Genomic DNA, 26,068 nt, shown 5'->3' on the forward strand with positions numbered 1-26,068 from the left:
AGACTATGGCCCAAAAGCATCTAGGCACTGATTCCCAAAAAGTTGTCAAATGGGATAACTTTTAAAAGACACTTAGGAGAGTCTTAAAATTACACCCATAAAATGAGTAAAATATTCTGTGAGTGTGGGAAAAGGTTCCCACTCACAGAGGTATAAGGAAAAAGAATCCACCAGTAAAAGCAAAACGTTCTGTGGTAGACACAGGTCAGGAAGATTCCCCCCTTCTCTCTGCTTCTGTGACTTTTATGTCACGTAGACAATCTCCTATTTATGGCTGGTGGCATTGGACATGTTCTACCAACTATTGTGTGAATTTTGTACCGCAGGCTATGTCCATAACCACAGTTATGCACAACAGGGTCGCCCAAGTACTAACGTGATGGCTCCTTTCTTTTTCGCCATTACTAGTCTGGTTGTTCTTTATCAGCCCTTCTTCTACCTTCCTGGGAGGGGGAAACCTTGGGTGTCCCTGCCTAGGCTCCAGTGTGTCTGGGCAGGCAGGAAATGTGGGAGGATATCGTCATTCCCCTGACCTTTGTCTGCCTGAGTGCCTGAATGGAACCAGCTCCCACTGGGGGTCCGGCTGTCCTGATTGGACAGCCACCGGCCCCTTTCTGTAAATTGCTGAGAGAGATTGCAAAGGAGTGTGTGCTGGAACTGTATAAAAGGTGAGGCTCCTGAGGTGAAAGGCAAGTTGACAACTAGAAACTGAAGTAACCAAAGAATACGATGACCAGAGATACCTGCAGACCCTTTGCAACACTGAAGTAACCACTGCTGTCCTGACCCCGTTTTCTGTGCTTCAGAGAACTCCGAAGAGGACAACTCCTTCCCCTTGGCTGGCGGGAACAACCAATCCCAAGACGAACCTTGATTTGAGCCATCTCCTGAGGTCCTGTGAGTTTCCAGAACTGCAGAACCCCAATACCAGGAGACCTGTTGCCCATTTCAAGTGCATCGTCATGTAAAGGTCCAAGTTGTTGCTGAGCCCTCAAGGAACGTCCAGAGACACAATCCGACCTGTCCAAATCCCCCTCAACAGAGTGTAAGACTTCAAGAACTGAAGAAGATTGTCCGGGCGAATCGCGTACTTTGTTGGTGCTGCAGAAAAGGCACCAAAACCACAAAGTGACCAGAGATGTTGCTGAAAGTCGTGCCAGAGGTCCTCCCTCGAGATTGCTGCTGAGAGATTCCATCAAATGTCGTACCTTACCTCATCAGACTAAGGAATCCAGCTGTCGGGTCTAGCGCTGCCACATCGGGGAGAAGCCAGCCACAATCTTTTCTTCTAACCTAAACTACTGTGGGGAGAAAGGTATTGCTTATACTGATCTGTGAAGTCGCTCCAGAGCGTTGGGGTGCATGTAGAGGTGTCCAGGGTACCCCCTCTTACCTCAGACTTAAGCTGCTGCTTGTGTTCCTTTAGCAAGTCCTTTACACGGTCTCCAATGTTCGTTTAATCTTGCTGCATCTTAAAAGACTTGAGACTTCAAAGTATCCACAGGATCTTCTCGTATTCTGCCACTTGTCAAGACGTTAACCCCTCTCTGAACAGCCTTTAGCTAGGGTTGCGTTTTGGAACTTAAACTCGCTGTGCGAAGAAACCGCCCCTAGAACCTTAAGACTTGCTAGTATAACACTAACCAATCATTTTCCTTCCCAAAAGTCACTATATTATATGTGTACGCAGAGTAAATGTCTTTATCATATTGCTGCAAGGATTCTGGAGTGCGTGTTATTACCGATAATACGATAGAACTGTCATTATTGTCAAAAGCTGTAACAAATGTAACCCCAAGCAACTACAAACTAAGCAGTGGCCTTTGAAAAGTATTCTAATATTCTAAAGTATTCCTAAGTGTTTTGGTTTATGGTGCTAAGTATTTAAAAGGGATTTTTGTGTAAATATAATAAATCGATATTTTAATATAAATGTGCGTGTTTCTTTAATGTGCATTACTAACTCGGTTCAGTGTACTTACCTACAGCTCACATCTTGCTCTTATGATAAGCCTGACTGCTCTGCCACTCTACCAAGGTTCCATGAGTAGTACAGATGGATAGTATGAGTTGGGGATCTACAAACCATTGGGATAGTTTTGTGAAGTCCTACCTTCCAGAGGACTTTGGGAAAACTCCCCTAACAAGGAGTACATCCTCCTGATTGTTTGCACTTTCATTTGCCTGAAAGTACTCTGCACACAGAATGAGTGCAGAACTTCGCTTTTCCTTTTCTATGTGCCAACATAAAGAAAAAGACAGCAGTGAAAGTAGCAGAGCCATTGACCAGATCTGCTCAATGTAAGTAGCAAAGAAAGCAGGAACAAATGTATGCACCGAGTATCTGTCAAAGTATCAAAGAAGGGTGTTATCTTGTGTAACTTCAAAGTCAAAGATGTGTGACCGGATCAGTAGTCTGACCCCGTCAAGAGAGGCTAGGGTCCCCTATGAGCATGGGGTGGCAGGCCTACCAGTGTGGACACGAGAGCCAGCTCCAACCCAGAGGGGGAAGATGGCAGTTGGGAGGACCCTGGACCCTTCTTATAGTGCAAGCATGCTTGTTCAGAGTACCACTGTCAAATAACCCATACCTGGCTCGCACAATGCTGACCAGTTTCTTTCTGTTTTTTTCCAGGAAACTAAATATCCCAGCATGCTCTGTGGTGGAAAGCAGACAGAGCAGGCAATCTGAAACTTCACAGTGTGGCTCGGTTCCATTGAACCCAAACCAGCAATATGCTGAAGGGAATTTGCTACGCGACGCAGAGCCACTGAGCACAACAGAGACCTGTCCGTACACGTAAGGGAATAGTTTCTTACCTGTAACTCCATTTCTCCAGCATTGGTATCTTTCATGGATTCACATGCTTGGAATATTCCCTGTCGCCACACTGGGAACCCTCGGTACACGTATAAAGCCGTTTTTCCCTAGGAAAACGTCGACACTTTCGTGTCCTATCCACGTCGTTTTTGGGCTGCGCACGCCTGCCCCAATGGGATGTGGCAGTATAAATGCCCCGCCCCCGTGGCTCCCCTTCAGATTTCAACCCCTCCAAAGAATATGGGGGGAAATACAGCCTGTACACTGCATTCAGGGGAGGCCGGCGGGCGCATGTGAATCCATGAAAGATACCAATGCTGGAGAAATGGAGTTACAGTTAAGAAACTATTCCCTTCTCCAGCATTGGATCTTTCATGGATTCACATGCTTAGAATAGATTGCACAGCGGTAAACTCTGATATGGAGGTGTGAATGCAGTTAACCTTATTATTAGCACGCATATATATATATGGCCAAACCCTAGGACTGCCCCACAATAGCCAACATAATTACCATATGCGCTCAACATCTCTACCCATATGTACACATAAATAAGGAAGCATCAATACATACATAATGAAATACATATAAATATATACACACACATATATATATATATATATATATACACATACATACACATACATACACATATACACTCGTTCCCGTTCAAAAGGGGCTTACCTTACTGAAACAGATGGCGCAAGACTGCTCTGCCCATCTCCACATCATCTGCATGTTGTCTCTCAAGGCAGTAATGGCGGATAAACGTGTGCGGCACCGACCAGGACGCCGCTTGGCAAATGTCTGTTAGCGGAATCCCAGCCCACAGTGCCGCCGAGTACGAGGTTGACCTCGTGGAATGAGCCCTTGGACGTCCTTCTAGCGGTTTTCCCGCCTTGGAGTGACAAAACGTAATTGTCAACGAGACCCATCTGGCCAGTCCTTGTTTTGAGATTGCCTTTCCTCTCGTCGACGGGCCATAAGCCACAAACAGCTGCTGCGTAGTCCTGAAGGAACAAGTTACTTACCTGTAACTGTTGTTCTCCAGCATGGGTCTGGCATGGATTCACATGCTCATGAATAATTCCCCGTCGTCAGGCTGGGAATCCTCGGTAAAGAAAAAAACAGTATCAGTTTCGTTTCTGATCTGTCTTTCGTAGTAATAACCAATCACTGGTCTCTGCGTCATACTGACCACAGCCAATGACTGCCCTCTACCTAAGCCCCGCCTCTGGCAGCCATCTTCAGATTTGGAAGCACGTGAAGTGGCAGTATGACCAAGTGAAGAGCCGCAGAGGGGTAGGCGGGAGGGTTCGCATGTGAATCCATGCCAGACCCATGCTGGAGAACAACAGTTACAGGTAAGTAACTTGTTCCTTCTCCAGCATGGGGTCTGGCATGGATTCACATACTCATGAATAAAGAATACTTAGCAGTACACACATGCACAACCACGGGAGGTGGCAAAGGCTCAACATTAAGCATTACATCAAACTCAACATTAAGCATCTTACCTCCTCACCAGGCTCACCTCAGGCGAACAGGTTGCGCAGCACTGCTTGGCCGACCCTGGACTCCTCCCTGGAATCCCGATCGACGCAGTAGAATTTCGTGAAGGTGTGCGTCGACCTCCACGTAGCAGCCCTGCATATGTCCAGCAGGGGCACACCAGAAAGGAACGCCGTGGTAGCTGCGATCGCTCTGGTGGAATGGGCTCTCGGACGGCCAGGCAGCGGTCGGTTTGCCAACCGATGACAGTACATGATACAGCCGGAGAGCCATCTGGAAATGGAAGCCTTCGAGAGTGCCTTCCCCTGATTGACAGGTCCAAAATTCACAAAGAGTTGTGACGTCTTACGAAAACACTTTGTGGGGTCCACGTAGAACTTCAGCGCTCTAGCCACATCCAGCGAGTGCAAAGTCCTCTCAGCCGGCGACGAAGGCGACGGGAAGAACACAGGCAACACCAAGGGTTCGTTGAGGTGGAAGTCTGACTGCACCTTGGGCATGAAGGAGGGGTGCGTCCTGAGCACTACCCTCGTGTCGTGAAAAGTCTAGTACGGGGCCTTGCAGGAAAGGGCCTGGATCTCTCCCACTCGTCGTGCGGAGGTGATGGCCACAAGAAACGCTGTTTTCCACGACAGAAACTTCAACGGGGCCGAGTGCAGAGGCTCGAACGGAGGTCCCATGAGCTTGGTCAGCACCACGTTGAGCTCCCACGCCGGGGCCGGAGCCTTCACCGGCGGGAACGATCTGAACAGTCCCTTCATGAACTCTTTCACCAGACAATGAGACCACAAGGACGTCCGCCCCGTGGTTCTGGTGTATCGGGAGATCGCAGCAAGATGAATCTTGATGGACGCGTGTGCCAGTCCAGCTTTGGCCAGCGTCAGCAGGTACGGCAGTACTTGGGGAGCCGTAATCCGTAGAGGGTTAATCTTCTGTGCGTGGCACCAGACAGAGAACCTCTTCCATTTGTGTCCGTAGCATTTAAGAGTCGAGGACGCCCTGGCCTTTGCAAGAACCTCTCTGCAGTCGGCCGGTATGTCGTATCCTCCAAACTCTAGCGCTGCAGGAGCCAGGGCTGCAAGTTCAGCGATTTCGGGTCGTGGTGGAGGATGGCGCCTCCTTCCCTGGAGAGTAGATCCGCGTCCACCGGCAGCTTGATTGACGGGGACGCTGACAAGTCCAGAAGGTCCGGGAACCATATCTGCCTCGGCCACGCAGGTGCGACGAGGATCATCCTGCACCGTGACCTCTTGAGCTGGTTGATGAGCCGGATTAGCAGTGGCAATGGAGGGAACGCGTAAAGGAACAGGCCCTCCCAGGGGAACGAGAAAGCATCGCCCATGCTCCTCGCCTGGGGAAACCTGCTGGCGAACCTCCGGCACTTGGAGTTCGTCGCCGTCGCGAACAGGTCGATCTGGGGTGTGCCCCACCGTCGGAAGAGGCGATCCACTAGATCCTGCCGTAGTTCCCACTCGTGGCACGAGCGCAGATCCCTGCTGAGTGAGTCGGCGATGGTGTTTTTTATCCCTGCCAGATGAAACGGCACCAGAAACATCCTTTGGGCGACGGCCCAATGCCACAGGTCCTGCGCCTCCTTGGACAGTGCTTGGGACCTGGTTCCGCCCTGTTTCCTGATGTAAAACATGGTGGTGGTGTTGTCGGTGAAGATCCTCACCACCTTGCCCTTGAGGGACGGAAGGAAGGACCTGAGGGCCCAAAACACTGCACGGAGCTCCAGGACGTTGATATGTAGTGATTTCTCCGTCGGGAGCCAAAGGCCTCTTGCGTGCAGATTTTCGGTGTGCGCTCCCCACCCTTCCAGGGAGGCATCCGTGGTCACTGTCTCCTGGTGGGCTGGGGTCTGGAAGTCCATGCCCGCCGTCAGATGCGCGCGGGTGCCCCACCACCGGATCGCTCGTCGGAAACTCTCGTCGAGTGTGATCCTTTCCTCGAAGCTGCCCGTCGTTTGGATCCAGCGCGCGTCCAGGAACTCCTGCAACGGGCGCATCCGGAGCCTGCACAGGGGAATGAGGTAGATGCAGGAAGACATCATTCCGAGGAGGGACTTGATGGACCTCACCTTGGCCACGTCGGCCACCAACATCCGTTGTACCTTGCCCAGGATGGCCCTGGTCCTCTCCTCCGACGGGGAGGCCAGAAGGGACACTGTGTCGAGCCTCGCTCCCAGAAACAGTGCGTCTTGCGCGGGTACCAGGTGGGATTTGGCGTAGTTCACGGAGAATCCCAGGTCCATGAGAAGCTGGACGGTCCTTGCCGTGTGGTCCACGGCGAGCTCCCTCGTCTTGGCTCGGATGAGCCAGTCGTCCAGGTAGGGGTAGACGTGGATCCCCTCTCGGCGCAGCTGCGCCGCCACCGGTGCAATGCACTTGGTGAAAACCCTGGGTGCCGACCGTAGTCCGAAGGGGAGGGCTTTGAACTGGTAGTGACGCCCTTGGACCACAAACCTGAGAAATTTTCGGTGCCCCCTTAGGATGGGAATATGGAAGTAGGCATCCTCCAAATCCGACGACGACAGGAAGTCTCCTTCCTCCAGCTGACCCAGGACGTGCTGGAGGGTGACCATCCTGAACTTCTGAGCCTTGATGAACTTGTACAGACGTCGCAGGTCTAGGATGGGGCGCCATCCTCCCGTCTTCTTCTTCACGAGGAAGTATCTCGAGTAAACTCCGGAGCCCCAAAGCCTCTTTGGGACAAGTTCGATGGCGCCCTTCCTGAGCATCGCCTTTACCTCCAGGAGAAGCTGCGGGACGTGAAGCTCTTTCCTGGCCACGGGGGGGACGCGCGGGCCCCTTCTTTGAAACTCGAGCGCGTGGCCCCGGGCTAAGGCGTCCAACACCCAACGGTCGGTGGAGATGGACTCCCACACGCTGACGAAGCTCGCCAGCCGGCCTCCCACCGGGGTGCTTCGGTGGGGGCCCGACCCCACGGTCGGTTCAATCCTGTTTCGACGAGGCTTTGCCGCCTTGACCTCCTTGGCGACGACGGCGGGGTCCGCCCGACTTGCCTTGTCCCCTATAGGCCTCCTGAGACGACGAGCGGGCCGCTTGACGGTAGGTGGAGAAACCGCCGCCGGAACCTTTGGAGGCGCCCTTGCCTCCGCTGCTCCGAAAAGGCGGCCGTCGTTGTTGCAGAACCCCAAGGGCCCGGGCCGTCTCCGTGTCCGCTTTAATGGCCTGAAGGGAATCGTCCACTGTTTTCCCAAACAGGTTGTTCCCATCGAAAGGCATGTCCAGGACTCTGGTCTGTACGTCTTGACGGAAGTCCGTAGCCTTGAGCCATCCACGCCGCCTAAGGCACACGCCGTTGCCCAACTGGCGAAATCCCGTATCGGCGATGTCAGTCGCAATAGTGATGGCGTGGTCCGACGCCACCTCACCTTCCTGTAGGATCTCCAGGGCATCCGCCCTCTTGTCGTCCGGTAGGAAGTCCAGCAGGGGAGCCAGTTTGTACCATAACTCCCTGTCGTAGCGGGCCACGATAGCCAAGGCGTTGGCCGCCTTAATCGTCGTCGCTGCAGACGAGATGACCCTGCGTCCCATAGAGTCCAATTTCTTTCCCTCGCCGTCCGGCGGGGAAGTCGATGTGGAGGCCGCACCCCCCCCCCGCTTTCTTCCTGGCCGCCGCAGAGACGACGGAGTCCGGGGTAGGCTGCGCCCGGAGGCACAGGGGGGCCGCGTCCGGGACCCGGTACTTCTTTTCGTACCGGTCTCTTCTAGCTGGCGTCGTGGAAGGGTTCTTGAGGAGGGCGAGGACCTCATTCCAAATGTCGTCCAGTAGAGGCACCGCGAGGACCGTCTTCCTCTTGGCCTCGCGCCGTTGATAAAGGAATCCTTCCTTTTTCTTCTCCTCAGGGCAGAGTTGGAAAAGTTCGGATGCCCTGGCGATCATGGAGTGGAACGATCCAATCTCGTCGGGCGGAGAAGCCCTGGTGGGAGGTGACGACGGAAGATCCTCGTCGTAGACCTCGTCGTCCGTACCCGTCGTGGCCGTGTCAGTCCCCGTATCGTCCCCTCGAGACGGGGCGCGATGGCTGAAAAGGAGGTGGAGGGTGAATCCTTCTTTTCTTGGGAGGAGGAACGCCAGAAGGTCCCGGTTCTGGGTCCCCCGACGGGAGTGGTTCCTCCGCTGGCAACGGTAGTCTCGTCCTTATCTCCGAGCATAAGGACTGTATAGCCAACAAAATGGCCGCCGAGTTGTCTTGTGGCGCTGGCAGAGGGGAATCCGACGGGCGATCAGGGGCCCCGTCGTCACCCGCGTCGGGATCCATCCCGACGGGCCGGTCTTCTTCCACGCCGAGGCCGTGGCTTAAGACCTCGATCAGCTCTTCCTCTGAGGTTGAAGCCGAGTCTACGACGACACCCTGCCCCCCCTTTTTCTTCTCTGCCGGAGATTTCACGGGGGTCCTATCGATGGGCATAAAAGAGGACTCCCTCCGAGGTGGCAGGGAGACTCTGAGCCCCGATGTCGCCACCACTGGCGTAGCCTCCACAGTCTGAGCCAGGGCCGCCGCGACAGTCTCGATACAGGCCTTGGCCGGATGGATTAAGGCCTCCACCACCTTAGGTGCGCTCACCGCCTTATCCTTGAGGGGGGGGACACTGCCTCGCTCCCCCTCCGATGGGGCCTTCAAGCTCGACCGGGGCCTCTCCAGGAGCTTCGCCGGGTGCTCGGCCTTCCTCTTACCCGACCCAGAGCGTTGGCTCGTGGTTGATGGTACCGGTGAGGGTGCGCCCTGCCTGGCGCCCGTAGAGCCCGACCGTTCGGCGCTCCCGGTGCCAGCGGACTCGCGGTGCTTGGCCTTGTGTTGGACCCCCGTCGCCGGGGCGTCCTCAAAGGTCTTAGAAGACCGCTTGGATTTCTTCCTCTTCTTCTCGCCGGACGGGCTCTTCCCTTCCAGCCAGTTGGCGAGACGTTGATGGTGGTCCTTCATGGTCCGCTCCGACATGTTGCCGCAAAACACACAGTCCTTCTCCACGTGCGTCTTGTCCTCATGTAAGCAGTAAAGACAAAAGGAGTGTTCGTCCTCCTTAAAGACGTTCTGCAGCTGGCATCCAGGGCAGACCCTGAACAGCTTTCCGGGCGTCGAGCTTCCCTTCTCCTGGGCCATGTCCGGGACGGGCCTGAGAAACTTCTGGAGTCCTCCAAAAGCGTAGCTCGACGAATCTTCACCCTTGAGGGGCGCAGACGAATCCGACACGGGTCCCCGTTGATCGGATGGAGAGTCGGTGGAGCTTGAGGCTCTTTTGACCGAAAAAACCGAAGTTTTTGAGAAAAAACGTGAAAAAATAGCACTAACGCTCGAGAGCAATAGCACGAGGATCCCAACACATGAACGTGCGGTAAAAATCTGAAGATGGTTGCCAGAGGCGGGGCTTAGGTAGAGGGCAGTCATTGGCTGTGGTCAGTATGACGCAGAGACCAGTGATTGGTTATTACTACGAAAGACAGATCAGAAACGAAACTGATACTGGTTTTTTCTTTACCGAGGATTCCCAGCCTGACGACGGGGAATTATTCATGAGCATGTGAATCCATGCCAGACCTCATGCTGGAGAATTGTTGAGACCGATGAAGGTAGAATTTCAGAGCTCTCTTCACGTCCGCAGGCGATGAGGGATTCGCGAAAAAAGTAGGCAGAACAATTGACAAATGCTTATGGAAAATTGTAGGAACCTTTGGAATAAAACGAGGATTAGTCGACAGTACCACATTCTCCTTAAATAATCTCATGTACGGTGGATCTATGACCAGCGCTTGTATCTCCGAGAGCCGCCTAGCTGACGTAACAGCTATTAGAAAAGCCAGCTTCCATGATAAGAACTCCATAGACGAGGAAGCCATCGGCTCAAAGGGTGCTTTCATTAGGCCCGCTAACACCAAGTTAAGACTCCAAGTTGGTGGAAAGCGTTTAATCGGAGGGAACATATGGAATAGACCCCTCATGAAATGTTTTATGAGTCTGTCGCTAAACAAGGGAGACGACTACCTCCTCCTTGTGAAGCTCGAGATGGCCGCTAGGTGTACCTTTATTGACGAAAAAGACAATCTGCTGTTTGCCAAATGGAGCAGATATGAGAGAAGCTGCTCCGGAGTTACATTTAAGGGTTGCAACTCCGGCTGAGTTTGACACCACGCACAAAATCTCTTCCACTTGCCTGTGTACGACGTGTTCGTGGACGGGGCCCGCACGGCCTGCAGGATTTTTTGACAATCTGACTAAATACTCAGGGTACCGAACCCCGAAAAGTCAGGTGCGAAGCTGTGAGATTGAGACTGTCCGGGTTGTGGTGCCACACTGTCCCTTTGTTCCTGGACAGGAGGTTCGGAGTTTTCCGATATGCTATCGGCTTGTCTATTGACAGTTGAAGGAGGTCGGAAAACCACACCTGTCTCGGCCAACAAGGAGCCACCAGGATGACACGACACTTGTACCTGCGAATCCATTGCAGGGTTCTCCGTATGGGAGGAAACGGGGGGAAGGCGTAGAGAAACTTGTCCGTCCACGGGAAGGAGAACGCTTCCCCCAGCGAGCCCCTCTGTGGCCACCTGCTGGCGTACAGTTCGCATTTCTTGTTCTCCTTGGTTGCGAAGAGGTTCATAGGCGGTCGTCCCCACCTCTTGAAGACGCTCGATAACTGAAGACTGTCCATTTCCCATTCGTGTATTTGGTCCATTTTCCTGCTGAGGGAGTCCGCTTGGTCGTTCCTTACTCCAGGGAGGTGGTGAGCTACAATGGTTATATCGTGTTTCAGAGCCCATTGCCATACTTTCTGAGCCTCAGTGGAAAGGGTTCTGGACCGCGTGGCTCCTTGCTTTCTCAGATAAAACATTGCTGTTGTGTTGTCTGTTAATATCCTCACTACCAATCCTTTTATGTGTGGGAGGAAAGATCTCAGGGCCCAGCGTACTGCCCTCAACTCCAGAATGTTGATGTGCAGGAGCGATTCCCTCAACGACCACAGACCTTGTGTTTGGAGAGTGTCCATATGTGCTCCCCAGCCAGTTAGGGACGCGTCCGTGACTATCGTCACGCGAAACTCCAGTTCCTGCAGGGGTACACCCCTGGATAGGTTCTGAAAACTCTGCCACCACCGAAGGGCTCGCAGGAGACCCTCGTCGTCGACGACCAGTTTGTCCGACCAGAGTCCTTGGGTCTGGGTCCACCGGTCCGCCAGGAACTCTTGAATTGGCCTCATGAAAAGGCAGCAATTGTTCACAGGAGGAATCCAAGATGCCATAGCACCCAGAACTGACATATATTTTCTCACCGATACTCTGGTATCGATCTTCCATTGACTCGCTAGCTGGATAAGTTTGTGGATTCTGTCGACGGATGGTTTCACCAACCCTGACTGGGTTTCGAATTACGCACCCAAGAACACCAAGCTTGTCGACGGAGTCAAGGAAGACTTCTCGAAGTTTACTGCAAATCCCAGCCATCGTAAAAGTTGCATGGTGGCTTGCAAGCTTGCTTGAGTTGCTACAGGGGAGGATCCCCTCACCAACCAGTCGTCGAGATACGGGTACACGTGATGGCCTTGCTTTCTCAGCTAAGCTGCAACTGGAGCCAAACATTTGATGAACGTCCTGGGAGAGGACTTTAGCCCAAAAGGAAGCACTGTGAACTGGTACTGAGTACGTCCTACCACAAACCTTAGGAACTTTCTGTGTCGTCGACGCATTGGTATGTGGAAGTACGTGTCTTAAAGGTCCAGAGACGCCAGAAAATCCCCTTCTTGGATGGATCGGATCACTTCCTGGAGCGTGAGCATCTTGAATTTTAGGCTTTTCAACGTCTTGTTGAGGTCGCGAAGGTCGAGAATGGGACGCCATTTTCCGTTTGGTTTTTTTCACTACGAAGTACCGGGAATAAACCCCCTGGCCCCTCTGTGATGCAGGAACTAGTTCTATAGCCGCTTTTTGTAGCATAAGCACTACTTCCTGCTGCAACACGCTCAGATGGGGTTGAGCTAATAACTCTGGTGGAACATGCGGAGGGTTGCTTTTGAATTGCAGTCCAAATATTATGGTGTCCAGCACCCACTGATCCGTGGTTATTTGCTCCCATTCGTCGACACAATGCGATACCCTGCCTCCCAGGACGCTCTGGCGTCTGTCATTGTTGGTCTTTGGCTTGCTTATCCCTCATCGACGACGAGTAGCCCGTCCTCTTCCTGGAGGTCTGGTAATCCCTATGCCGTTTTGTCGCTTGAGTAGCTCGTCTGTAGCCCTGCGAGGGGTACGCCGGTCTATTGAAGGATCTGTCCCTCGACGCTGAGAATCTGGAGTTCCCGGACACCCCCCGAAACGGCGAAAAGAACGAAAATTTCTTCCGCTCTGGAGGGCGCCCAATGAACGCGCTGTGTCAGAGTCCCCCTTCATCCCCTTTAGTGCCTCATCCACCTTTTCTCCGAACAGAAGGTCTCCTTCAAAGGGCATATCCAGCACCTTGTATTGCACCTCATGTCTAAAGTTGGTGCACTTAAGCCACGTTTGCCTTCGTAGAACCACCCCGATGTTGACTTGCTTGAACCCTGATTCTGCGAGGTCCACTGCAATGTTTATGGAATGATTTGAGGCCTCTTCACCCTCTCGGACGAGCAACAATGCCGCTTTCCTATGTTCCTCCGGGAGATGCTCTAGAATTGGTGCCAACCGGTGCCACATTTCTCTATCATACCTGGCAATTATAGCCAGAGAGTTGGCCGCCTTCACTGTCGTTGCCCCCACCGACAGCACCTTTTTTCCAAAGACATACTGCCTCCTGGCATCGTTCTCCGGGGGGGTCGTGCACTTGTGCTGGGCCCTTGCTTTTCTCACTGCTGCCGCTGACACCACCGAGTCCGGGGCTGGCTGTGTGGATAGGCATTTGGGGGTGGATTCTGGAGCCTTAAATTTCTTCTCCAGCCTACCTTTTATTGCGGGCTCTGCAAAAGGATGGTGCATTGTCTGCAAACCCTCCTGCCACACATGATCTAGGATGGGTACTGAGAACACCAACCTCTTTCTCTTTCCCATGTGGTCGAATAGAAAACAGTCTCTTTTCTCCTCCTCCTGCGCCAATCCGAATTCGGTACACTCCTTGCTTATCATGGCGTGGAACGACCCAATGTCGTCCGGGGGAGACGGTTGAGCTGGGCTCCTTGGGGCTTCAAATTCTGCCTCTGACTCCCAGGTTGGACCCCTAGAAGAGGAAACCGACAGATTCGATAAGGACCTTACGTCAGAGTCTGAGTCCAGCAGCTCTCCCTCTTCCTGGCCTGCTGGTACAGTCGCTGACATCGTCGGAGTTGGCCGACGAGAAGGACCAGGTTCGTCGACGATCGATTTGGTTGGAGCCTGAGGTAATCTCTCGTCCAGTTTCTTTAGCAAGGTCTGTAAAGTGGAGAGAACTTCCAGCGATAGAATCGACTGTGGGTTAAGTAGAGAGGTCGTGGCCGGAATATTAGTTCTGCTGGAAAGGCAAACTCCCTGTAATCTGAGCTCTGCAGGCCCAGCTATTCTCTCACACTCCTCTTCCGCAGAGGACACCGACAAGGCCGCCTCTTGCTGCAGCAAAGATTCTGGTAAAACCGGGTCAAAAACCTCCGGCCGCCAGGCCTCCTGCGGGATCTCCGTCGACGAGGCTAAAGTTGGACCAGCCGTCGTCGCCACCACCTGCGGCATAACCATAGACAAAGCCGGCTGCGTCATCGGCAGTGAGGGAGTCGCCTTCGACGACAGTGGTGGTGCCTGCGCAGTTCCATGAGGCGTTCCCACCTTTTTTGAACTTGACCTGTGTTTCTCCGACTCTCGACTCGAGGATGATCTATGATGATCACCTGAGGAGGATTTAGACTTTTCTTTTTCCTTCTTCGATGATGAGGCTTTCTTCAGGGAAGACTCCCTTGCGGAATGGCTTCCCGACGATCCTTTTTCCATCAGGCGTGCTTTCTTCACCGGGGGTTCAGCCGATGCTGAACGGCGGGGGGCCCCTGAGGATTTTGAAGCAGAGGCCACACTGCACGCCGAGCCTACCTCCGAAGGTGAGTACGCACCAGCCCCATCATTCAACCAGGCCATCAACCGCTGATTCCGGTCTTTAAGAGTCTTTTGGGAGAAGCCCTTACATATGTCGCACTTGTCTGCCGAGTGATGAGGGTGTAGACAATAAATGCTGTCCATATCTCCGTCTCCCTCGTATACCTTCTTCAGACCGCAAGTAGCGCACAGGCGGAACAGAGCTTTTCCCGACATCAGGAAAAAACAAGAACGAACAATCTTGACGAAAGAGTAGATGACGCGAGGTGATCCCACCACTTTGGAAGACGGTTGAAATCTGAAGGGGAGCCACGGGGGGCGGGGCATTTAAACCGCCACGGCCTATTGGGGCGGCCGCGCGCAGCCCAAAAACGACGTGGATAGGACACGAAAGTGTCGAAGTTTTCCTAGGGAAAAACGGCTTTATAAGTGTACCGAGGGTTCCCAGTCTGGCGACGGGGAATATTCTAAGCATGTGAATCCATGAAAGATCCAATGCTGGATAATGTTTCATACCTTATTATTAAGGACAGTGGGCTTACCTATCGGAGCAGAAGAAGGGCGACCCAGCCAAACTAACTGGTTAGCCCTCACACAAAATGGGACTTGAAATGCATTGCTCACCACCGGAGGGCGCCATTGCAAAACCCTAGCAGACCCGCACACAAGAAAGGGATGATGCTTAGACCCCCCATTGTATGTCTTTTGTTGATTGTACCACCTCCGAGGAGGGATGATCAGGGAACATTTGGTCAGGGGAACCAGACAGGGGAAAAGATGGAGGATAAAAGGAGACCTAAGGGCCAGTAGGTTGCAGGTTGTTCGGGTGAGGTCAGAGGAGGCGGAACAAAAGAGCAGATGGAGGAAGGAGTACAGAGGAGTGTGGAGAAATATACAGGCCGGTGCAAGTTGAGGCAATGATTGGCGAGAGAAAGTAGTATGAGGAGGCAAATAAGCGTGTCCATGAGTGGAGGGCAACGGAGAGTACGGCGTGTATGAAAAAGTATCTGGGAGAGAGAAAGAGGGAGGGATTGCGTGTGTGGGTGGAGTAGTAACAGTGTGCGTAGTGTAGCAGAGGGTTAGAGGGGGAGAGTAGTAGTGGTGTGGGGAGGGGAAGAGTAGCAGTGGTGTGAAGGGAGGAGTAGCAGTGGTGTGAAGAGAGGAGAGTAGCATACGTGTGGAGAGCAGTAGAAGTGTGAAAAGGGGAGAGTAGTATAAGTGCATACACAGGGAAATCTGGAGAGGAAAGGGTAGAGAGTAACATTGGTGAGGAGAGGGACAGAGTGGTAGGCAGTATGGTCGGGCGGTGGAGGTAGACAATTGCAAGAGTAACATTGGAGGGACAGAGGAGGAAAACCAAGGGCATGAGAGGAGAGTAGGAAGGGAGAGTGACAAAGAAATAGGGAGAGTAACACAGAGCACAGAAGGATAACAGAGTGGGACCTGAGTATCTGTAAGGCGCAATCCTTGAATCACATCATTGGCAAATCGCTGAGTAGGATCCTCTAGATTTTTCCACGAGGCAGTCTAGATAGAGAAGGTGAGTACAAATAGTTCGGTGAATAGTATGTCTGCGTGCCTCTCTATGCTGCTTGGAGTTGGAGGTCAATGTGTAAGTGGCATATGTGTGTCAACTGCAGGACCCTAACTACAACTAATATTCCCCTGATCAGACAAAGGTAAAGAGTCAACTGTATGTTAGTTAGGTGTGGTTCTACGCCATGGCAAAAATTATAGTCAAAGACCGGTGTATATAATCAAACAAAGTGTTTTTTTTAGATTAGATCAAAGAAACTGTAAGGTCCTTGACTGCAGTTCTAGATTGTGCGTGGTTCTGTCTAAAGTTGTTTAAGCCAACATTAACCAAATGATTGCACGCATGTGCTAATGTTTCACCCTGGTGTGGGCTTTGTCAAGGCGTAGCAATGTTTGTATGCAACATTAGAAACATAATTCTTGTGCAAAATCACAGACGATTGTGGTTAGTAGCATTGTGCATTAGCATTTAGTTAGCATTTAGTAAACATTTTCTTGCATTAGTCATGCATTAGTATCCCATGGTTGTTAAGATTCTTGCATTAGTAACTTCATATCCATTACAAAAATGTATGTTTAACATATACATTTGGGCCACTGCCCATCTTTTGTGTGTTCCTGTGGGGGTAAAAACATGGAAGGAAAGGAATGAAGAGGAATGTTAGGGAGCGTTAGGATATATTCACTGTTAGCATAAGGTAGTATTGTGAAGACCAAGCAATCATCCCGTCAGCTAGGTCGTGCATGATGACGGTATCTGAAGTGCTCAGTGTTGATAGATGTAAGTAGGTGTTAGCCGGGCATTAGGTGTGGTCAGTCCTCATGACATAATTGGATGTGCAAGCGTAAGTACGAAACATAAGTCTTCTAAGAGGAGGTTCCCTGTTATTTACATACTATGATTATAACGTACAAAGCCGGTGGGAGGAGGTTGTCCTATTACCTTCAGAGCTCATGTGTACATGTTTCCTTGTATTTCACTTGCTTATATATAAATTAGTTTCTCCTGCAGGGAGAACGGCAACATTTAGTGAAGTGGCACGGTAGTGCTTAATGCATTTCTTTACATTTATACCTGGTATGTAGGTTCCTAAAGCACTATTACTTGTTAAGAGAGTTCCCTTCAAAGACTTCAGATGGCAGTGCTCTGCTGTTTTTAGTGAGCACCACCATCTTGGGATCGGCATTTTGAAGCCGTCCTACGACGTCACATGTGACATCATCTACATGTCAAATTGGTCGAGAACGCAGGATATACCATTCTCTATAGCGCTGTAGAGTATATCAGGCCTTAGATAACGCCAAGGGTTTATAAACGCTATATTTTTACGGATTATTTTATTATTCATTATCATGAGTTATGGTTAACAGAAAGTTAGGTGGCAGCTTGTCCCTCATTGGAAAGCCTCCACCTGATTGAATGTTGCAGGTTGCTTCTATAGGTGGACTGTGCCAGCCTTCAGCTCGAAATCCGGATTAAAATGTAGGACCTGGAGCCATTTGAGTTTGCGGACTACACAGTCCAAGTATTTAAAGGCGAAGGATCACCAGAGCTGTTGCCAGTATTGGCTAAGCCAACCACCACAATTCAGACCTCTGCCCTTGGAAAGAACTGAATCAGGTGCCTTCCCACTCTGGGCTGTTGGAAACAACCAGTATTAAGCTTTGATCTGTATCCATCACTATTACAAGGCCCCATTTGCATGTTTCCATTCTTGCTTCATTGCTGGATATCTTTGCCAGTACCCGCCGATGTCCTCTGGGAGCTCAGTAACACACTGCTGCTGTATCTTATCAAGAGGAAGGGCCTACTGGAACCCCAAGTCTGACCGTGCTACTTACGAGTGCCTGCCGATCCTGCCCTGGGTCACAAGAATGGCTACTCCTGTCTGCTGCTTCTGAAGGATTCTCCCATGCTGCTGGGACCAAATTATAATCCCCTTCACCCTGTCCTGGAGTCTTTGCCAAAGACTGACCAAACCATTGCTTGAAGTCCCAAACCCACAACATATGAACCTGCTACAGCTAAGCCCACAGTGAGCCTTGTTGCACCCCTACAGATTCCCTGTCGCATGGTATCTGTGGTGCTGCGAACTGGAGTCTAGGCGTCATAATTTATTATCTCTTTAAGCGCCCCTATACCGATTGCTCTGCATCAGGCTTAAAGCCCTTGAGCTCATAGTAAATATAATTATAATAGTTCTTTTATAATGCGCTTACTACCAACGAGTGGTTTCTATCCTTCCTCCCCGAGCAGTACTACCTTACCGGGCAATACATGGCAGACCCTGCATCAGGAGTCTTCTCCTTCCTCAGTCGCATAGGGCCTGGAGACTGATAGCCTTCCAGCTATGGATGGGGGTAGGCTAACTGGGACCTTGCTCCTGTGACGGCACCTACATGTAGAGGGCGGAAATCTGAAAATGGCTTACTAAGAACTGTGCTAATGTGTTAAGATATACCAACCATTTTATGGCCTGTGTAATTTCTCTTAACCATTTAATTTTCCCATCTCGTTAGCAAAAACAGTGTATATGTCTATAATGAACTGTGTGCATTCTAAAGCAGTAGGTAACCCGTGTGGTGCTACCCAATAGTGTTTTACTTACCAATAGTGTGTTGCTTTTACTTTTTGATTGTGTTACTAATAGTCAATCTTTAACTTAACTGTTTGGATCTCTGTTCCTTAACATGCTTTTTTCTTTTTAACTGTATTTCATATCATACTAATTCTCCTCAGAGTCTGAGCCTAACTGCTCAGCAACTCTTTCCATTGAGAGTTTGGTCAAAGAATATCATGTGAAACTGGTTGCACCTTTACTTTGGATTCCCAGAGTCGGCTCAGAAAATGCCCATACTTCTATTTTCTACAGCAGAAAGCTAATTCTGAAAGGACACTCAGACAAGTAAACGTTTAACAATTAAGGGCAAAATGAAGGACTGCTGGCAGGTAAAACATGAGAAAAGTTGACTTCAGTAGGTAACACATGGTCAGATTGCATGAAACATAGTATTCAGTGAAATCATGCAACAAATTCTAAATAGGCATCACACAATGATCTAGTATTCTCTAAATGATGGATGCTAAGCAGATTCTGGCTTTTTAAAACTTTTAACATGAAAGGTCCCTTTGATCAGAGGGCATTCTAACCATGTGAAACTTTAGGAGATTAAATACTGGAGAAATGCCGGTTGGAAAATCAAGTCACTTGCCTCTGCCTCTACCCTCCTTTGACTTTCGATACTGGTTCAATTCTTTGGAATAATCATCATAATCCTCATCTCCCATAGGTTCGTTGTTATCACCATACTACAAATTTGAAAATCAGAAAAGAGATCATTAAATCTGAATGCAGTAAGAAGACACAGATATATACTCCAATGTAGCCTTTTTGTTTAATTTAATATGTAAACACATTCTTTAATAGAACACATCCATATTGAGACTGGCAACTGAGTAGTAAGGCTACTGTGTTCTGAGAAATCCCAACTCCACTACTTGAAGCCGGTGTGTTGAATAAGCTTGCTGTAACGTACCTTTTTTTTAAAAAAATGTACTTGCTTTTATTAATGGTCTCTTTCTCTCTCTGATGTTGTAAATCCAATACACAAATGTAGAAGGCATCATTATTATCCAGAATTGTGATATCTCTAACAGGTTTTTATGAAAATTGAATTCTCAATCTTTTCTTTCACTCCCCAAACATATCTATGTGACTTGCATCTACTGCCATGTCACCTTTATTTAGAAGCATTAAAATAAAGGAGTTATCCTTCAACTCCTTAACGCGGTATGGTGTTATTGTGCATGAGGAGTCAGCCTGAGGTGTTGTTTCTAGGCACAGGAGCTCACTGACTTCCCAATATAAAAAAGCTAAATACCACTCTTCATACAGGATAAGGGCAGTTTTTCAGTAATTATGGAGTGCAGACCATGAACTGATCTGAAGGTACAACCAGTGTTGACCCATACAAAGTCCCTTAAGAAAAAGCCTGATGTAGCAAACCAAGTGTGCACTGCCGTTAAATAGCAAGGCACTATAAAATCCACGAGTATGAGAAAGCCTGAAATGTGGCAGAATGAAAAATGGCCAGAGTCGCAACATGAAGCCGGGTACAGCAGCATAAGATCAATAACTCTCTAAAACAGACCTGTTATTCACACATAACCCAATACTCCTCACCAGTAAAGAGGTCTGAATCATGGAGGACTCAAGAAGACCACCCTTTATCTAAACAACCTTCCTCCCCACCAATACTGCCTGACCCCAACCCACCAACTACTTTTTGGTGGTGTAATTCGAGAGAACAAAATACAAAATTGAGCAGTTTTAGCTCTTTCTAGAGTGTCATCTATGGCTTTGCCAAACAAAAGAGGTTTCAACTGGTTTGTTTAACAAATTTTCTTCTGTTTCAGGCTTCAAACCTGTCCTAAGGAGTCAAGCATACCTCTTAATGACAGTAGACAGTGGTAGCTGCCAGCCTGAAATGTTTGCTGCGTTGTGTGCCTTTGGTAACTACATTCGCTAACCATTTTTCTTCCTGAAAAATCTTTGGAAAGTGCAAGAAACCAAACAGTGTCTCACTTGCTAGTCCCCGGGGAAATCTCTCTCTCTCTCTCCCTCTCCCTCTCTCTCCCTCTCCCTCCCTCCCAGGGAGGAGCCCTCGCCTTTGGATCCACACTCTGGGGTTGGACCAGTGCGGGTGGATCACCTGTGTGAGGGATGTTCGGGAAGTGTGGTGAGGCAACCTATGGTGAGCTGTGGTATGCCCCCCTTTCCCGTGCCCATACCGCATCCTATTTTGTAGGATTCTCCAACGTTCCAACTCCCCCCCCCTCCCACTCCCTTTGTACACAACCACTGGGCAAAGGAAAATGAGGACAGAGTAAAGAGGCCAACACTTACATATCTCATTGGACATGTCCCGTTAATAAGGTCAGGCAAAGTCGGGCACTTGACTTTAATTACATACATCTGATATACATTAGCACCCCCCACATGGATAAAAGGCGGAACATTGAGACACACATTGAGCAAGGTGAGATCTTCAGACGAAGGCAAACCCACTGTAGCAGGATAACCGATCGAAGGAGCAGAGCGAGGGGTAGGAAAACCCTAAAGATCCCTGCAGGAGGATGTTGCCTCCAGGAACCTGTGAAGGATACGCAGAGAAAGCCAAATCCCAGACAAGAAGAAGCCTGCACTGTGTTTCAAGGACGCCAGCAACCCTCCCGTGTGAACGGCAGAGTTGTGGAGGCGATGCCAAGCCTATGGTATCAACCTCGACTTGTGAATCAAAGCCGCAGAGAAAACAAAGGAACGCACACAAACAGTGAGTTAGTGGAAGACATGAAAAGCTGGTATGTGTCAAGGAATCACACAATTGAAGATTGCACGCATGCTGATGAGACGCAAAAGACAGCAAACCAGTAGTGAACTTTAATACATAACTGTGAAGCCAGTGATAGAGTAGCGGAGTGGTCCGGCGAAAGGAAATGGCACACTCGAAAGTCTCCACAAAATGTTTAATGTCAAGATTAATCCCGACGAAAGGGGAAGTTAAAAGGTGAATGCTTTAAGAGAAAGATTTCTTTGAACTTTTCTGATTGTGTTATGGAACTACTGAGACCAAGAGACACTGGGACAAATAACATAAGGGAGAGCTGAAGTGAAAGTCGAAGTGGTCCAGCGGAGGTCTATGAAAAAAACCTTGCAAAGTCTTTGACATCAGTGAAAGGCCCGAACCCGACTGAGGGAGAGCTCGAATGTGAAACAAGTTTCAAGTTTGGGAAAGGAAACACCTAACTAATGTGAATGAAGCTTGGGGAAGGGAACCCCTGCAAGTGCTGTGATTGCAAGGTCCGAACCTGGCTGAGTGAGATCTACATTGAATCAGGTACCTTTTGTTTAGAGGTCTGAGCCCGACAGAGGGAGACCTATGGGAACTTTCGTTGAACTGAAAATACGTGACTTTAATGTGGAAGGCAAAGTGGGCCCTGACCCACATTTTGGCAAAGTGGGCCCTGACCCACATTTTGAACTGTCTTTTCTTTAATAACCTGAGCCAGAGTTTGTCATTCTGTCTACGGAGGCCGACTTACACTGTGCTGTCCAACGTGAGGAGAGCTGACTCAGCCACCTTGATCCTTTATGCTATAACACTAACTTTCCTTTGCATACACATTCCCCTTTACAAAATATTTGAATAATAGATGGGGCAGGCTTTCTTTTTTTTTTTAGTAAAGGCCATTTTGATTTGACAGACTGACTAGGAGTATGTTTTCTTTATCATCTGCTGGTAGAGGCTACTCCCATCGCAGCTATAGGACAAAGTATGAGTTTTCCAAAACCCAAGAATTTTATAAAGGTTTAGAAACTTGTAGCTCTTGTGTCAGTGTTTTCATACTTGTGATACCATGGCTCCCATAAAGAAGTCAGGGTTAAGTGCTTCCCGGCTTCTCTTTAGCAAGTCCTCTCTTGTGTCCCAATGTGACCGATTGTATTTAGCTATCAACGCTGTGAGATTGGCGATGTGCACTCCCAAAGGTTACTGAGTTGGCTATCTTCCTCATGAACTAAACAAGCCACACAGCCTCGCCCAACACCACATGGCGGCTACCAACCGAAAAAACACACCTAAGCTCAGTGAACTGTGTCACCCAACATAAGCTGCCAACAGCACATCACAGTTCTCTTTCTCTTTTTCCAGCTTAGTCCTCCTAACTTACCAGCCCTCCCCACTTGCTTTACAGGTCTGCCAGAGTGCCAAAAGACCACCACGGAGGTGGCAATAGTGCCTGGTATGAAAGCCCATAAAATACATAACATGAAATAAGATACCCTTTACGCTCCCTTCTCTGGAATCAGTGGTTAAGAGCATGGTATTATTCCTCAAACGCATGGTTGAGATCACATGTGAATCTGTGGTGCCAGTTAACCAGTATGTAAATTTGATCTGTAGGAGAGGGCTTTTATTAATTTTAATCTGTGGATTCACTGACTTTGTGGCCACTGGATTAATCTGCAAGGAAGACATTCTTTTCTTAATTGATTTTAATAAGGGGAGGCAATGAGATATTTGCTTTTTCTCATAGAGGATGTCCTCGATAAAATGTAGATCCTCATCAGATTCTTGCGCCCTGACCCCAGATCAGCAAACCTGCCTTTTCAGCAAAGCTGTATATTGGAACTGATCCTCCGTGGGAGATGAAGTCACAGGGGGGGAGATGAAGTCACAGGGGAATCTTCCCCCATGATGACAGACCAAAGGTTACACCGAAGGCATGATCATGGGCTCCTCCTCTGGTAGATATTCTCCCTGATCATATTCTTCATCTTCCTGTTAATGTTAATCATCCTCCCGAGCCTCTGAAAGCTTGTATGTATGAGTTCTTGCTTTCTTGGGCTGCTGTATGTCAATGCTCACGTCTTGGTGTTTTTTTGGTCTCATCACTCATTGTCATCTATAGATGATAACACTTAAGCCATAGTGGCATCGGATTCCTCCAAGTCACAAACTTGTTGGAATTTACCTGTTTGGTAATAAATAATGGAAGGGGAGATGGGTCATCTTTTCGTCGTCCTCCTATTCATCATCTACTACGACAAGCCTAGGAAACATTTCATTTGCATGGAGGAAATTAGGGATGTCCCTGCCTCAGTGTACTAGTTCCCTTGTATATGTGTTTTGTGCGACACAATCTTGCAGCTTATAAGCTTTTCCTTCCTGCCTCAGCATCTCTCCCTTGATGTGGGTGGAATGTGATGGTGTTCATGTCTGTTTGCATGAACACCGGTTGTGCTTGACGCCCGCGGCCATTCGCACGTCAATTAATTCAGAGTTTAGCCCAAATGTCCTGTGCTCGGCCTGGAGAGGGATCCATATGGCTTTAGCCTGTGACTGGGTTTGGATTGACCAGTCTTTCTGATGCCGTGGGTTTTCTCCAAGACATGAGTTGATTGAGGCCCTACGGAGCTGGGGACCTACTACGATGATTAACCTCTGTTCTGCTCAATTTATGCTTAGTTCAAAATGGCGCAGGCGCAATGCATTCTGGGAGCGCGCGCAGCCATGTTGGATATTTACTTCACTCCGCAGTGAAAGGCTGCACACATTTTGCTGAAGTGTTAGATTCACGGTGCTGAGACAAACATGCTTTTTCAAACTTGGTATGCAGTCAAGGCCATTTCTGCTGGGAAAAGCTAACGTTGTTATGACTTGCTACTGTTCTCCGTGGAGCATGTTTTTAGAGCTGGGAGGCCCTGCATTCGTTGGGGGGAGCTCTCGATTGACCCAGCTGGCAACCGACGGCTGTTCCTCAACTGCCCAGGTGCAACTCCAGAAGGTTCGAGAATTAACTCCTTTTTTTGGAGTGCCTATATAGGCGGAAACCTGGAGGAGGTCAGGTGAGACTTCAGCCAGAGAAGGACGCTCCGTCTGGCCTTCCTGTGAGCTTTGGCACACTCGTCCTGGCTGTCCCCGGGGTCTTCCAACCGCAAATGGGCGAGATAAGGAATGATAATACACTCACGGTGATGTATTCTTTTTTTGACCTCTTTACTTTTTGTGTGATCTATGTTCATATTAGTTTTCTGAGTTATTTCTATGTACTTATAATCTTTGAATAAATAGCCATAAAGAGCTGATTATCTTCTAAAGAGTGCGTGGCTATGAGTTACTGTGTCTGTCTGTTTATGGGTTGAAGTATTTGCTCTATAATTGCATTGGTGATTTATGTTTGTTCCGTGCATTTTTCAGAGGAGAGCAATACATTATGGCGCTGTGAGCAGGGTTATTTGTGATGAAGTGTTCCAAATATTCTGTTTGAACGCAGACAGGCTTCGGTTATCTTGCATGCGAAAGTAATTCGGCAGTGAGTGTTGAACTGTGTTTAGCTGTTTTTTTTTTCCTTGCTGTGAAATGACAATTGTGTGAGAGGATGCGGAGCAGGCTGTCGCCTTTCCTTGGTCGTCTCACTGCAGCTCTGAGACAGCCAATAGACAGCACTTTTGTGTCTGCCTGCCGCGGCCGATAGCATGTGTGGTTGAGATCTTTCCCCTTCAGTAAATCAGTCGTGACTGACTTACTGCTTGGGAACGAAGCCAGGGAGCCGAAAAGCAATGAGCAAAGCGGGAAAATGGCTATGTTCACAGTGCTCTGATGAATGGTGAAGAAAGATTTATCTTCAATTAGGAAAGAACTTTTTTATGCGGTTTCCCTTGACAAAGTTGTAATTTGGCTTGCAAAGTGGAAGCTTGCTCTATTTTGGCATGAAGGCAGAGAAAAGAAAAAAGAAAAAAAAGTTGTAAGTATTTGACATGCAAATTGTGACTAGTGTTTAAACATTGTGACTCAGCCCCAGTGTGCTAATGAGTGGGGGGCTATAATATAAGGAGGCGAAGGTGCGCCTTTCTTATAATGTATGCATTTGAAGTGTTCACATTCCTGAAGATAACGTGGGAATGAGCCGTGTTTAGGAGAAAGAGTAACATCAGTGTTGAAAGCCTAAAGGGTTTGTTTTTGGCAACTGTAAATTCCATGTGTTGGTGGTGCATTCTGTTTAAAGGAACACACTAAAATTGCCTGCATTGCATTTTAGCTGCGACATGTTTGCAAGGGGTGAGAGACTCACTTGTTAAAAAAAAAGTGAGTGAATGGCGATTTTTGTATATTGATTTGAAATTGCAGAACCAGTTTGCAATGGTTTGGGGGGAAAAGACAATTTATATTTTTTTTAAATTGCCCCTAAATTGCCCCTAGAGTATTTTTGACTGTTCCCACACTATGCCAGGGGATTGTTGCCAATGGCAAAAGTACAGTTGCTATTAAGGGATGTATGTTTTACACAAGACAAGGACAAGTTGATTGTGATATATAGTGATAATGTTGTTGACACATTAACAGCCCACAAGCAATATAGAGTGTGGGTTGCTCTTGCAGAAAACGTGCAGGGAGCTGCACTACACATGACATGTTTTAAATGTACTGAAATAAGTGGTTACATTCTGCCAATGGTACAACAGAATGGAAAATCTGTGTGTGATAAGACAGCACAAAGATTCAGTGGGTTGAGGGTTCTTTTTAAAGATCGCACATTGCATTGGAGTGAGTTTTTGAAGCCAAACTACAAGGTTACGAGGAAAACGAAAAATGTAT

The 26,068-nt window shown here is 49.1% G+C and overlaps 1 protein-coding gene across 2 annotated transcripts in view; it reads right to left on the reverse strand.

The window, feature by feature from the left end:
* Window positions 1-26,068, reverse strand: part of ZC3H4 (zinc finger CCCH-type containing 4) — a 748,106-nt gene that overhangs the window by 377,794 nt on the left and 344,244 nt on the right. For both annotated transcript variants that reach the window (XM_069644536.1, XM_069644535.1), the window contains exon 6: window positions 19,124-19,220. In XM_069644536.1, the coding sequence (XP_069500637.1) occupies window positions 19,124-19,220 (97 nt within the window). The remainder of the gene's footprint in view (window positions 1-19,123; window positions 19,221-26,068) is intronic.

The sequence above is a fragment of the Ambystoma mexicanum genome, chromosome 2p (genome assembly GCF_040938575.1).
Source record: "Ambystoma mexicanum isolate Mex_15411 chromosome 2p, UKY_AmexF1_1, whole genome shotgun sequence".
NCBI lineage: Eukaryota > Metazoa > Chordata > Amphibia > Caudata > Ambystomatidae > Ambystoma > Ambystoma mexicanum.